We start from the raw sequence: 13,054 nt of genomic DNA on the forward strand, positions 1-13,054 counted from the left end.
TTGCAATCTATGTTATCTTCAAAATCTTGAGATTCCTCTAAACATATATCTCGTTCAAAAGGGTTCTCTAAGTTCATAGTAGAGTCACTCATGTCATCGATATCTTGGAACCTGTTATAAGTACCAAAGAATGTATAGGGAATGTATGAATTTAAGGATTCTTATTTAATATGGTCATGAATGAATGAAAGAATGATCTGGAATAAAGGCATCCAAGATAACTATTCATGCGAAAGAATGAAAAGAATTTTAAAAGAATATATACTCAAAATGCGAAAATATATTTCATTGAAATCACAATGTTCAAATATAAGCCCCTTTCATTTCACAAAAAGGTTTCATTTTCTCTAAGCTTAGAACAATTAGTATGCTTTGAATATTACTCTGAAAAAGCTCTAAAAACTTCAGGCATTTCTTCTGCAGTCCAATTGTTTAAAACATTCCTAGGTTCAACGGAATAGATGCCTGATGTACTTTCTTCTTCAGATTTTCCTTCAGATATGGCATTGATGTTCAAGTTTCCTAGCATTTCCTCTGTGATCTCCCTTCTTGGAGTCTTCGGTCCAGAATACATGGTTCCTCCCGATACGAAAGTCCTAGATATGTGGGGGAAAGCCATAGGTTCCCAATCAACTTCTTCTCCGTTCAAACGCGCGTTCCTCCTCTCTTGTCTTTTCTCTAACTCTTTCCTTTTTTGCTTAGCATTTGGTTTAAATCCTAAACCAAAGCGATCCTATTTGTCCTTCACCACTGGTGCCTCTATTCTTCCTTGAAGGCATCTTCCCAGTCCTCTTCCAAGCACAGCTCCTTTCCCTACTGTCATTTGTAATCCCATCTTCGTGGCTCTAGTCATACTGGGCATTGGGATCCTCTTTCCCTCAATAACAGAGGTTGCATTTATGAACTCTAAAGATCGAAAGGAACATTTGATCGCCTCCTCATCTGTTCCAAAATATGGTGCGTCACTGGTTACCGATGCAATGATGTCTTCCTCAGTGTCTATCGTAATTAAACGGCCTTCTGTCACTAATTTTAACTTTTAGTGCAATGATGAAGGCACCGCCCCTGCTGAATGAATCCATGGTCTCCCCAGCAAGCAGTTATACGAAGGCTTGATGTCCATCACTAAAAAATCCACTTCGTATGTATTCGGGCCGATCAAGAGGGGTATTTCTATTCTTCCCATCACCTTCCTTTCGGTATCATCAAATGCTCTCACTATATTCTGGCACGATTTCATGTGGGAACTATCCACCGGTAACCTATTTAAGGTAGATAGGGGTAAAACATTCAAGGCTGATCCATTATCAATTAGCACTCCTGCTAACGTATACTCCCCGCAGCGAACAGTGATATGTAATGCTTTGGTGGCTCCTCTTCCCCCCGGTGGTATTTCATCATCATTAAAGAAAATGAAATTGTCAGCGCTGATATTGTTAACCAAACGGTCCAACTTATTCACTGAGATATCACTTGCGACATAAGTTTCATTTAGCACCTTAATCAACGCATTACGATGTACCTTTAAACTTAAAAGCAATTCAAGCACCGAGATACGAGCCGGTTGCTTATGTAATTGTTCTACCACGCTGTACTCGCTATGTTTTAAGAATTTTAGAAATTCTTTAGCCTCATTTTCAGTTACCGGCTGATTGACACGCGGCTCAATTTTGTCTGCTTTTACTTTTCCCAATTCAACCGCTAAGGCTTTTTCCTTTTCCAGATTCCACTCTTGCGTTTGTCGGATCATAGCGATTTCCACTTCGTGTATAGAATCCTTCATCCTCTCCTAAAGCATTTACCAAGCTCTCTTCTCCTGGGGTTGTTACATTGCAATCGTAATTCCAAGGAACCTTTTTGCTATCCTTGTAGGGAAAGGATACAGGTTTTTGGATTATGACCTTTGGTGCTATTTGTATTCCAGGTTCTCTGCTCATTGGTTTTGAAATAATCACCACCTGGTAATTAGCCTTTTGGGCTTTCCCCGTAGATCCTTCTTCTGCAGCATAAACCTCTCCTTCTTCTAGTTCCTTAATCTCTTCATAAAACTCAAATTCTTTGTTATCCATTAAGTTTTGCACCATGGCTCTGAACTCGGTGCATTCTTGAATGTCATGGCTTTCTTCTGCATGGAACTCACAAAACTTCCTTGCTCCTTCAGGCCTTTCTATTGAACCTTGCTTGATGAGACCTCTTTTCATCATTTGTTTCGAAACCCATTCAAGGGGGGTCTTTATTTCTGCTATGTTGGCTTTGACTCTCCTTCCTCCATACTCAATTATCGCATTTACCCCTTTACTATCATGATTGGGCAATGGATTCTCTGCTACATTCGGTCCTGATGAGTCACCTATCTTTACGATCCCCAAATTGATAAGTCCTTCAACTAACTTCTTGAATACAGTACAGTTTTCAATTGAGTGCCCCTTGGTCCCCGCGTGATACTCGCATTGAACGCTTGCGTCATACCACTTATGGTACGGAGGTTGCATAGGTTTTAGGTAAAATAGAGATATCACACGTGCATCGGATAAGTTCTGGTACAATTCCCTATACGTCACTGGGATGGGTGTGAATTGAAGTTTCTCTACCTTTGGCCTTGGATTGGATTCCTATTTCAAAAAATTTTACTGATTAGTGGTTACTGCTCTGGCTTGCCCCACCGTGATTGATTTAGAATGGTCCCTGTTAAACATGCTTGTATTATTTATCCCATGCTCCGTCTTCCTTGGTGTTGACCTTTTAGTACTTTCTTCTGCCTCTATCTTGCCACATCTTATGGCGTTCTCTATCATTTCTCCAGACATCACTATATTTGAAAAGCTTTTAGTGGCACTGCCCAGCATGTGATTGAGAAATGGAGCTTTCAAGGTATTGATAAAAAGCATGGTTATCTCCTTCTCTAAAAGTGGTGGTTGAACTTGCGCTGCTACTTCCCTCCATCTCTGAGCATATTGTCGGAAACTCTCATTAGGCTTCTTTTCCATGTTTTGCAATACAATTCGATCGGGTGCTATATCCATCACGTGTCTATACTGCTTTATAAAGGCTTGCGCCAAATCCTTCCATGAATGAATGTTGGTTCGACTTAATTGGTTGTACCATCTAGCCGCTAACCCGATCAAACTGTCTTGAAAGTAATGGATCAACAATGGATCATTGTTGATGTATCCCGTCATCCTCCTACAAAACATAGTGATATGGGCTTCAAGGCAACTGGTCCCGTTGTACTTCTCAAATTCCGGCATTTTAAATTTGGGAGGGAGCACCAGATCAGGTACCAGGCTCAAATCTTTAGCGTCTATTCCTCGATGGTAATCGGCATTTTCCATGGTTTGAAACTTCTCCTCTAACCATTTACATCGGTCTTCTAATTGTTTTGGTAGGTCTACTCTTGTTTTCTCTATTTCTGCTGCGTCATTGAGATCCGGAACCACGAGATTAATAGGATTATCCCCTGGATTAGAACCCGAACCTGTTAGGAAGTTCATCGATGCTGGGGTACCAACTTGGTATTGGGATCTAATGGTGACAGGTACCCTCTGTGGGTACACCCTTGGTTGCGTCTGGACATTAGTTGGGGCGAAACTTAGAGGGTAGGCAGGGTCTTCGTGATCATCCCCAGAATTTACTGCGGGGTTCTTCCCCTTATCGTGCCCGCCAGCCGTTAACAGTTTTAATTGATTCAATAATTCTCTTTGGGATGCTTCCATATCTTGCTGCAGTTTGGCTAGTTTTTCTTGCATCTAACCTTGCATCTGTTCTTGCAATTGCTCTAATTTCTCTAGTCTTTGATCCATTTCTTTGGTTCTCCGGCGAGTACTGTAATAATATCTAGTTGACAGATTTTCGTTGATTTCCAGGGTAACTGTCATTAATTAGAGCTCTTATTATTATTATTTTTGAAACTTTAATGCATATGATAAAAATGCAATGCAGATGAATGAATGCAAAGAAAAGGCATTGATTCTAATTCAATTTCATTAGAAAAACTCGACTAGAAAACAAATTTCTTTACATAAAGTGGATTACATGTACGGCTTTTCCTTTATGCTCAAAGCCTTAACCCTCTTAAGGAGCCAAGCTAACTCTCGACCCCGACTTGACTCCGACTCATATTTCAAACTCAGTATATCAGCCTGAACTGCTAAGGTTTACAGATGGTCAGCCACTTCCCGCACTTGAGTCACAGCTTCGCCCATAACGTAATCTCTATCTCTAATCTGACTTTGAAGATGATGGAGCTGCTCTTGGTACTTTTCATTACGTCTTTCAAGAAATTCTACTCGTAATTCAGAATTTCGCAATGCGTCTTCAGGTTCTCCTATCCTTTCTTTCAACTCTTCAATCTTACTCAAACTTGCTTTTAGCTCGACCACAGAGTTGCGACTACGGCACAAGTGAAGCGACCTTTCTAACTCCGCTACCCGATCTTTTAACCTTGCTTCTTCATTTTGGAATTCTAATAAACTTTTCTCCAAGGCACTCTCTCAAGCTCAGGCATCTTGAAATTTCTCTTCCCACTGATCAGCTTTGACCCTTTCTTCCTTGATCTCCTACTTCCATTATTCCGATTTTTTTCCCAAACCTGCAGTTCGCATTGACAAACGCAGCCTCTTATAATCCGTTTTTAAACTATTTAAATCCTCTTCAGCCTTATTCTTCCATTTTCTTAACTTTTCCGCTTCCAACCTGTGGATATCAACATCTAGTCCCAAACGCATATTTTCCTCTTCTAGCTGTTCTATCCTCTTTCCAAACTCTGAACTTCTTTTTTCAAAGTCTTGTTTGATGATCTCTAATTTTGAAGGGACTACTCGCAAATGCTCTTCTATAGAATAACCGCATTCTTCTCTAGGCTTTGGAATGTTATCATTGATCCTCTTACTCTGCCACCCATGATACTCAGGAGTTGTCGTTGCTCCTACGGCAATTCTTTTCATCCGGTGAATTTGTTTCAAGCGCTATACATCTCTCGAACCTTTCCCCTATAGTTATTACCTTTATAAGAAAACTCACACTCAGCTAACCCTTGTGTTGCCGGTACGAACTATCTTGACTTATATTGTCTTAACACGAGCAGAGGGGCATATCTGACAGCTCCCCAAATTCCAAGCAAAGGGACCCAGTCAAAGTCCCCACATCGGTACAAAATCTCGTCGGGCACCATCCAAAAAGCTCTTCATTCAACATCTTCATCTCGTAGATTTTGTAGGATCGTCATCCACTTTTCCTCTGTGATGTCATCGCGTCTTGATGTCGCTGCTAATTCCTTCAAAGGCGAATAATTTTCTGAGAAAACTTGATAAGAAAACTTATCCACCTTCCAGAAATGGCTATGAAACCAAACTAACAGGAGTTGTGCACAACCAACGAATCTTCCCTCCCCCGTTCTTCGACAGGCACTCAAAGATCTGAACGTTTCGGCTAAAATTGCTGGAACGGGAGTGACCCTCCTATCAAGTTTATCAAACAAATCTGTAACGGCTTCATCTATATGCCCCAATGCTTTAGGAAAAATAGCCAGCCCGTACATACTCAAAGCAAAAACATCGACTTTCTTCTTCGTATCAGGGTGTGCCAAAATCTGATCCCGTAAACTTCTCCAAGGGATACATCTATTTTCTCCCTTTTGCTTGATTCGTGCGGTGACCCATTGTTCACTCATTCCAGTAATTCTTGTTAACTTCTTTGTAAAAGTCAAAACATTAGCAGCTCTACAGTAAATTTTATCCACTTGGATTCTTGGGCAACGAAGCAAAGTTGTATACTCCTCCACAGTAGGCACCATGTCTACCTTCCCAAATGTGAAACAGCTATAAGCGGAATTCCAAAATTGAGCCAGAGCTCAAAATAGATGTTCATCTACATTGATGTCAAGCAAGTAGAATAAATCACCATAATTACAGTAAAACAATTGTTTGACTTCATCATCCCACTGAGCCCAAATTTCTTTCAACTCCTGAAGGTTGTTTTGAGTCACATTGATGCTGGTGTAATCCCATAACTCTGACGCATACCTCATTGTCAGCTATCACCTTTCTCGAGTTGCGACCTTTCTAACCATATTCGGATAACCGCATTATCTTCCACCTTGTTAAGAAATTCACTTTCCATGATTGGCTTTTCTATCTAGTAACAGAATATGAATCAACGCCTTCTATAATGAAATGCCATGTAGACAAAATGCCATGCAGTCAAAACAAAATAATAAGTCAGTACCAAAATCAAAATCTGATACAAGCAAGAAATAATAGAGCACCTATTTGGATATCTACCAGGGGTTTGAAGTAGTTCTATCTAGGGAGGGTTCCTAGGGTTCACTACATGTGGTTTGGTTCTAAAGTAAGGGTACCCGAACCAGCAGATTCCTCGATCTTCACCCATTATAGGCTCATATAGACCGAGTTCGGTTCAGGGGAATACATTTCCCTATGGCTGCACGGAGATGAAAATATCACGAAGACATAGGTACGGATGTATCCCGAAAGCGATCCACTATCCTGCACGGAGGTGAAAACCTCACGAAGGAGTAGCTTCTCGCTCCCACTTAAAAGGTGTGACCAACGGTCATGCAATGCAATGTGCAGAGATATATAAAAATTTAAAATACAAAACATGATTATAACTCAAAACAAATGAAATGCAATGAGAGGATCGTATATTTAAACCAAATTTTCAACTTTCGACAAAAAAACAAGAAATAATCAACTCGTGGCTTGACTCTCTTATTTAAAGTCCCCAGCGGAGTCGCCAAGCTGTTGACACCATTTTTTTGGATGATGAAAAACGGGGTCGACTTGGGTTTTGAAAATGAAAATGAAAATGAAAACGGGAGTCGCCACCAATCCTTTTTGATAAGGTGTGATTGGATCACCTCGAAAAGTGGTTGTTTTTAATAAAATGTTTGATTTTATTAAAACAACAAGCTTGGTCCACGAAATTCAGAAAAACGGGTTCGGGAGTCGGTTACGCACGAGGAAGGATTAGCACCCTCGATACGCCCAAAATTGGTACCTAGTTGATTACTTAGTGTCTTAGTGTCGAAAAACTGAAAACTTTAAAGAGATTTAAAATACGATCCTAAAAAAAACTTGAATGACATGGACTAAAATTCAAGAGGATGTTTAGCTATTTGGTTAAACGAGAAATCGAAACCCAGCACATTAGGGCACGTTCCTCGAATTTCTAAACGCAAAATATTGCCATATTTTGAAATTTTTAAAAGGATATTAAGCCATTTGGTTGAACGAGAAAAATCGACACCCAGCACCTTAGGGCATGTTTTCTCAAATTTCCCAAACGCAAAACATTGCCTTATTTTAAAATTTTTAAAAGGATATTGAGCCATTTGGTTGAACGAGAAAAATCAACACCCAGCACCTTAGGGCATGTTTTCTCGAATTTTCCAAACGCAAAACATTGCCTTATTTTAAATTTTTTAAAAGGATATTAAGCCATTTGATTGAATGAGAAAAATCGACACCCAGCACCTTAGGGCATGTTTTCTCGGATTTCCCAAACGCTAAATATTGCCTCATTCAGAAAAATTTTCCTTTTTTGAAGTATGGTGTTAATATGCATAATGGAATAGCAAATATGATATTGTGCATAAAATAATATGTGTAAAAAATGAAATAAATAAAATAAAATAAAAAATCAAATCAATCATGTATATACAAGTAAATAAAAAAAAACTAAAACATTTTAAAGAATGAACATATAAATAAATAAATAAATGAACATTAAGCAAAACAAATAATAACAAAAATAAAATAGATCAAAATTATAAAATATATAAAGAAATATTCATGCGCATATAAGGAAAATATTTATATATAATTATAAAAATAGGAAAACATATATATATATGTATGTTTTAAAGTTATTAAATATAAAAGCTCATATAGGTATATACATATATGTATGTAGATTGGAAAAATTATATGTGTATGCATGTTAAAAATGTATGTATATACCAATATAAATTATAAAGCATATAAAAAATGAATACGTACACATATGTAATATATATATATATTTTAGTGTATATGTATATACATATAACAAAATCTAAAACATAGTATAAATGGATAAATAAAATGCAATAATAATAATAATAAACTAATTAATTTTAATAATAAAGTACCAAAATAACAAAAAAAAGACTAGATTGAGTTTAAAAAAAAACATTTGGGGTCAAATCACGAATAAGATAAAGGGGAAGGATCACATTGAATGCGCGAATAACAAGGAGGGACCAAAAGGGGAATAATCCCGTCCCTCCAAAACGCACAGCTTCAAGGTGGATCGGATTGAAATCTGAAAGAAATTCCAGGGCCAAATTAAAAACTAAAAGAAACTTAATTGCACAATTTAATATTTAAAGACAAGATAATATAATAGACACAATTAAATATTAAGCACAATTTAATATTTAAAATCCACATTTATTTATATAACAGCATTAACCATTCAATACTCAAAACATAAATACATCATTTTATACCACATATCATTTGAAACAATAACAATATTCAATTCATGAATACATAATTCATGTGTCTCTTTTTCATGTTTCAATTCACTATCCATTTTCAATCCACATACAATATCATCCAATATCAATCATAGTACCGTTTTATTTAATTACCCCTATTAACACGACTCGAACTCGAACAGATACACAGATGCAACCAACACACCAGTTTGGCACCCAGTGCCTTATCGGATAATTCGAAGTAGTAAATTGACACCCAATGTCTCATCGGTTAAACCAAAGTAAATTGGCACCCAGTGCCTCATCGACTCGAAGTCGAAGAAATCCCTGAACTCTTCCAATCCTATGACATGCCATTTATATCCGACTCAGCCTGATACATTTAATAGGGTTTAATTTCACAATTCAAAAACAATCAATATCCAATATCAATTTTTCATATAATCACATATACACATGAATTCAATTCAATTCAAATAATCAATACAATCATAATATATATACCAATTCAATCAATTTCCATGAACTTTAATTCAATTCAATATCAAAATGCCAAATACTTACCTCAACCACTTACCATAAGTATTAAATTAAAAATACAACAATTAATAACTAGTTTCAGATTATAGAAATACAAACCAAGAATTCCGAGCTATTCCACGTCGACTTTTTTCCCCCTTTTTAGTCGAGGATTCCGGTACGACGTTAGCTACGGAATTAAAACAATTAAAATTTATCAATACAACACAATTCAATTTCATATTAAATATTTTAATTTTTACTCAATATTTGCCTAATTTTCAATTTAGTCCCTAAACCGAGACTAATTTTTATTCTTCACATTTAATTCTTTATTTTCGTGTAAATTCCACTTTAAACTAAATTTAACTCCTTATTTTCATTTAAATCCTTAAATTTTGATTTTTTTCACAATTTAGTCCCTATTACTCAAAATTTACAATTTATTTTACAATTCAATGATTTTTCATTTTTAACTTTTAAATCTATCAATTTAATCCCTAATACTAAAATTATTCAACATTAACAACATTAAAAGCTCAATAATTGCTAAAATTTCGACATTGGTTGGGTAGTACTAAACACCGGGATTCCAAAAACATAAAAATTACAAGAGAAAGGAGATTAAATTGACTAACCAATTGAACTTGAAACTTTAAAACCCCTAAGCTTTCGCGTCTGTTTCTTTCTTCTTTCTTTTTTTCTTTTTCTTTGCTTCCTTTCTGTTTCATTTTACTTTCTCTCTTTCTTTTTCTTTATTTCTTTTACTTATTCATTTGTTTTATTATATAATATATATACTTAAATATTAAGTACACATATTATAATATATATTTTAACTTTAGTTATTATAATATATATAATAAATTCACATCTTATGCCACCTTACTAAAAACAATGGCATAATTGCTTCTTTAATTCTTTTAATTTTTCTTTAATCTATAATTCAACTTTCACGCTATATGCAATCTAGTCCTTATACCTAATTACTCTTAATTCATGTAAATTTACTTAACGAAACCCTAATTAACTATACAACTAGTTTCGTAAATATTTTTAATTCGATTTACGAGAAAGGAGTCTTGAGAATGCTCTTTTCGATACCCCTAACTATCGGGTCGTTACAATTTCTTCTTATAAAAATTGTAGTAATGCACAAATATTTTGTCACATCCAAAAAATTCCGTCTAGTAGGTTCGGGTTAGTGGACTGAGTAGCCGATTTGGGTCCAAGAATTAATTTTGTGGAATAAAAATAAAAATAAAAATATAATAATAGTGGTCTAAAATTAGGTTAAGCAATTTAGAACTAAGTGTCTGGAAAATGATTACTTTAACATGATTTTTTAAAAATAAAATTAGGTTTAAAAAGAATTAAGAAAAGATGTTTTAATTAAAAGAGACTAATTTGTAGAAGGTTCAAACTTGAGAGGTGCCCAAAAGCAATTAATCCAAGTTTTAAAAATCAATTTTTTTATGCAACTATAAAACCCATTCACGTTTTATTCCCTCATTCATTTTCTCATTTGCTTTTTTTCCAAACACCAATCTAAGCATTTTCTCTCTAAACAAACAGATCATTATGATTTTCTCACCTCCCAAACACTAGATTTTCTCTCAATTTTAAAGAAAACGCTCAAATTCTTACTTAATTTCCTCATTCTTCTCCAAGCGTTTTTCAAGCAATTAAAGCTTCAATTCGTTTTTCCTCTTCAATCAAGGTTAGATTCTGATTCTTGATGATATTTTTATGTATGTTGCTTTTGCAAATCAAGATTTGATCATTTGTAATAAGATTTCTATGGATTTAAAGTTTTAAGTCGAAAATGAGCTTGAAAATGGTGAAATTTAGATTTCTAAGTTAAATAATTTTTTCTAAATGATTTTCATCTTATTTTGATGTGATTAAAAGGTTTTTAAATTCAATTTAACATATCATTAACTGGTTTTAGAAAATTGATGATTTTCCCTTTTGAATGCTCATATGTGACGATTTTTTCAGAAAATTGAAATATAAGTTCGTAGGTGTTTAAAATATATATTTATATATTATAATATGATATATGAGATGTTTAGAATCGTGTTTAAGTAACAGATGCTAATAATTAGTTTACCTTGTTTTTAATTTGTATGCGAAAGGTAAGGAGAAGCTCGTTTAAGCTTTCGGCAATCGAGCGAAAGCTAAATCGGTGAGTGATCTGGAGTGTTGCATGTAAACATGATTCATAGAGTTAATCAAGAGCTTAGGTTAGCCTAAAATCCTGTCCTAAGTTTTGAGTGTAAGCCTTCTTACTCGATCTTGTTTTACCTTGCAAATAGTGCTTGTGTGTTGTGAGATGTGATAAATAATGAGTTTATAGCAAAATGTGATGTGTTTATGTCAATATATAACTTATGATTTGTTTGTTTGATGCACACATATGGTGTTATAGTGTGGGAGGGCTTGGCTTCCGCGACTTGCACCTTTTCATCATGGCTCTTCTCGGTCGGCAAGTGTGGAGACTTACTCAATTCAAAGACACTTTATGTTACAAGGTTCTTAACTCTAAATATTTTCTAAATGGGAACATCTTTCGGCCCAAATAGGTTGACAAGCCCTCGTACACATGGTCAAGTATTTCTAAGGCAGCAAAAGCTCTTGAGAATGGTTTTGTTTGGCTTGTAGGGGATGGCAAAATTATTGATATTCAGAATGATAATTGGGGGTTCGAGGGACTAAATGGGGATTCCCTTCACCACTCACTACTATCCGATAATGAAAGAGTGGTTAAAGACTTGTGGAACCACAACCGATCAGATTGGAATAAGAAGAGGGTTATCGAGCTTTTTAGAAGGATGGTGGGAGACCAGATTTGTAATTTACCCATTTCAGATAATGGCATAAATGACAGAAGGGTTTGGATTCATAACCCTCATGGGTTTTATACTTTTAAATCGGCTTACTCCTAGCTTCTCCTTAAGAAGATTGGCTTCGGTCCACATAGAGCTTATTGGTGAATCATATGGAAGTTGAAGATGCTCCCGTAGATTCAGGTGTTCAACTGGAGGGTGGGCCATGATATCCTTTCAACCTATGATAAAATATCGCTCATTCGGCAAAATTTTGTGAAGAAGTGTCCAAGGTGTGAGGCCAAGTAGGAAACTCTCATACACGCACTAAAGGACTGCCACTCGGCTCGTGCCATTCTGACTTTCAGAGGCCTTGACAATCAATTGATTTAGGGGAACTGCTCTCGTTGCATTGACTAGCTGAAAGACGTGTTGTGTGTGATGGAATTGAAGGTTGCTGTTGATTTCTTCACGTTACTCTAGAATAGTAGGAACAACAGGAATAATTTTATCTTTAAAGGTAGAGAAGATGATGCATGTGTGGTGTGGGAAAGGGCTAAGAATCTCAGTCAAGATTTTAGAATCCATAACCTAGTTGAGCTGCCAGCGATTCCAACTACCCCTATTTATAAAACTTGGACTAAGCCCCTGAATGATTACATTAAAATCAATTTTGATGCCTCAGTCTCCAATGGTAAGGTGAGCTTTAGTGTTATCGTAAGAGATTCGGACGATTTCATTGTCGGCAGTAGCGGTGGCTCTAAAGAAAAAATAATGTATGCAGAATGGACTGAAATGGAATCGTTTGATGAAAGATTGAAGATGGCTACCAGATTAAAAGTGTCGAATGTAATTTTCGAATCTGATTGTACTAGTTTGGTAAATAAAGGGCTATTTTACCCATCTAACCCAAAAAAATTTAATATTTACAAAAATGACCCTAGTTAAAAAATATTCACCCAAATGACCTGAAATAAACAATAAATTTGGGTTTTAGGAACCAATGGTTGGCACCACATTGTGTTTTGGCCCCATCATTACCTGATGATTGTGTCAGGCTTTAAAAAATGAATTTTTTAAGTTTGGGAACCCAATGGCCGGTACCAGGATATTTTTTTAAATCATATCATATTTATATATACAAAAATACCAGTATTTGAAAAAAATTGGTTCTAGCCATGTAATGGCCGGCACCAAATACATTCAA

The 13,054-nt window shown here is 35.8% G+C and overlaps 2 protein-coding genes and 1 long non-coding RNA gene across 4 annotated transcripts; 1 reads left to right on the plus strand and 2 right to left on the minus strand.

Moving 5' to 3' along the window:
- Nucleotides 1-1,039: 1,039 nt before the first annotated feature.
- Nucleotides 1,040-2,492, minus strand: LOC107911103 (uncharacterized). The gene is made up of 2 exons (XM_016838993.2): nt 1,902-2,492; nt 1,040-1,789 (listed from the first exon to the last, which is right to left on the minus strand). The coding sequence occupies exons 1-2, from the start codon at nt 2,490-2,492 to the stop codon at nt 1,040-1,042; spliced, it is 1,341 nt and encodes a 446-aa protein (XP_016694482.2).
- A 135-nt stretch (nt 2,493-2,627) lies between these two features.
- On the minus strand, nt 2,628-3,746 carry LOC107911104 (uncharacterized). Its single transcript, XM_016838994.2, has one exon. It carries the CDS (start codon nt 3,744-3,746, stop codon nt 2,628-2,630), a length of 1,119 nt encoding a protein of 372 aa, XP_016694483.2.
- Nucleotides 3,747-10,530: 6,784 nt separating this feature from the next.
- Nucleotides 10,531-12,776, plus strand: LOC107913217 (uncharacterized). Of its 2 annotated transcripts, none has more exons than XR_001688430.2 (2): nt 10,531-10,739; nt 11,158-12,776. It is a non-coding gene; the product is annotated as an uncharacterized lncRNA (long non-coding RNA). The 2 variants fall into 2 exon arrangements; XR_001688431.2 differs by having other exon boundaries at nt 11,451-12,776.
- Nucleotides 12,777-13,054: the final 278 nt, after the last annotated feature.

Source organism: Gossypium hirsutum, chromosome D11, assembly GCF_007990345.1.
Source record: "Gossypium hirsutum isolate 1008001.06 chromosome D11, Gossypium_hirsutum_v2.1, whole genome shotgun sequence".
In the NCBI taxonomy this organism is placed as follows: Eukaryota; Viridiplantae; Streptophyta; class Magnoliopsida; order Malvales; family Malvaceae; genus Gossypium; species Gossypium hirsutum.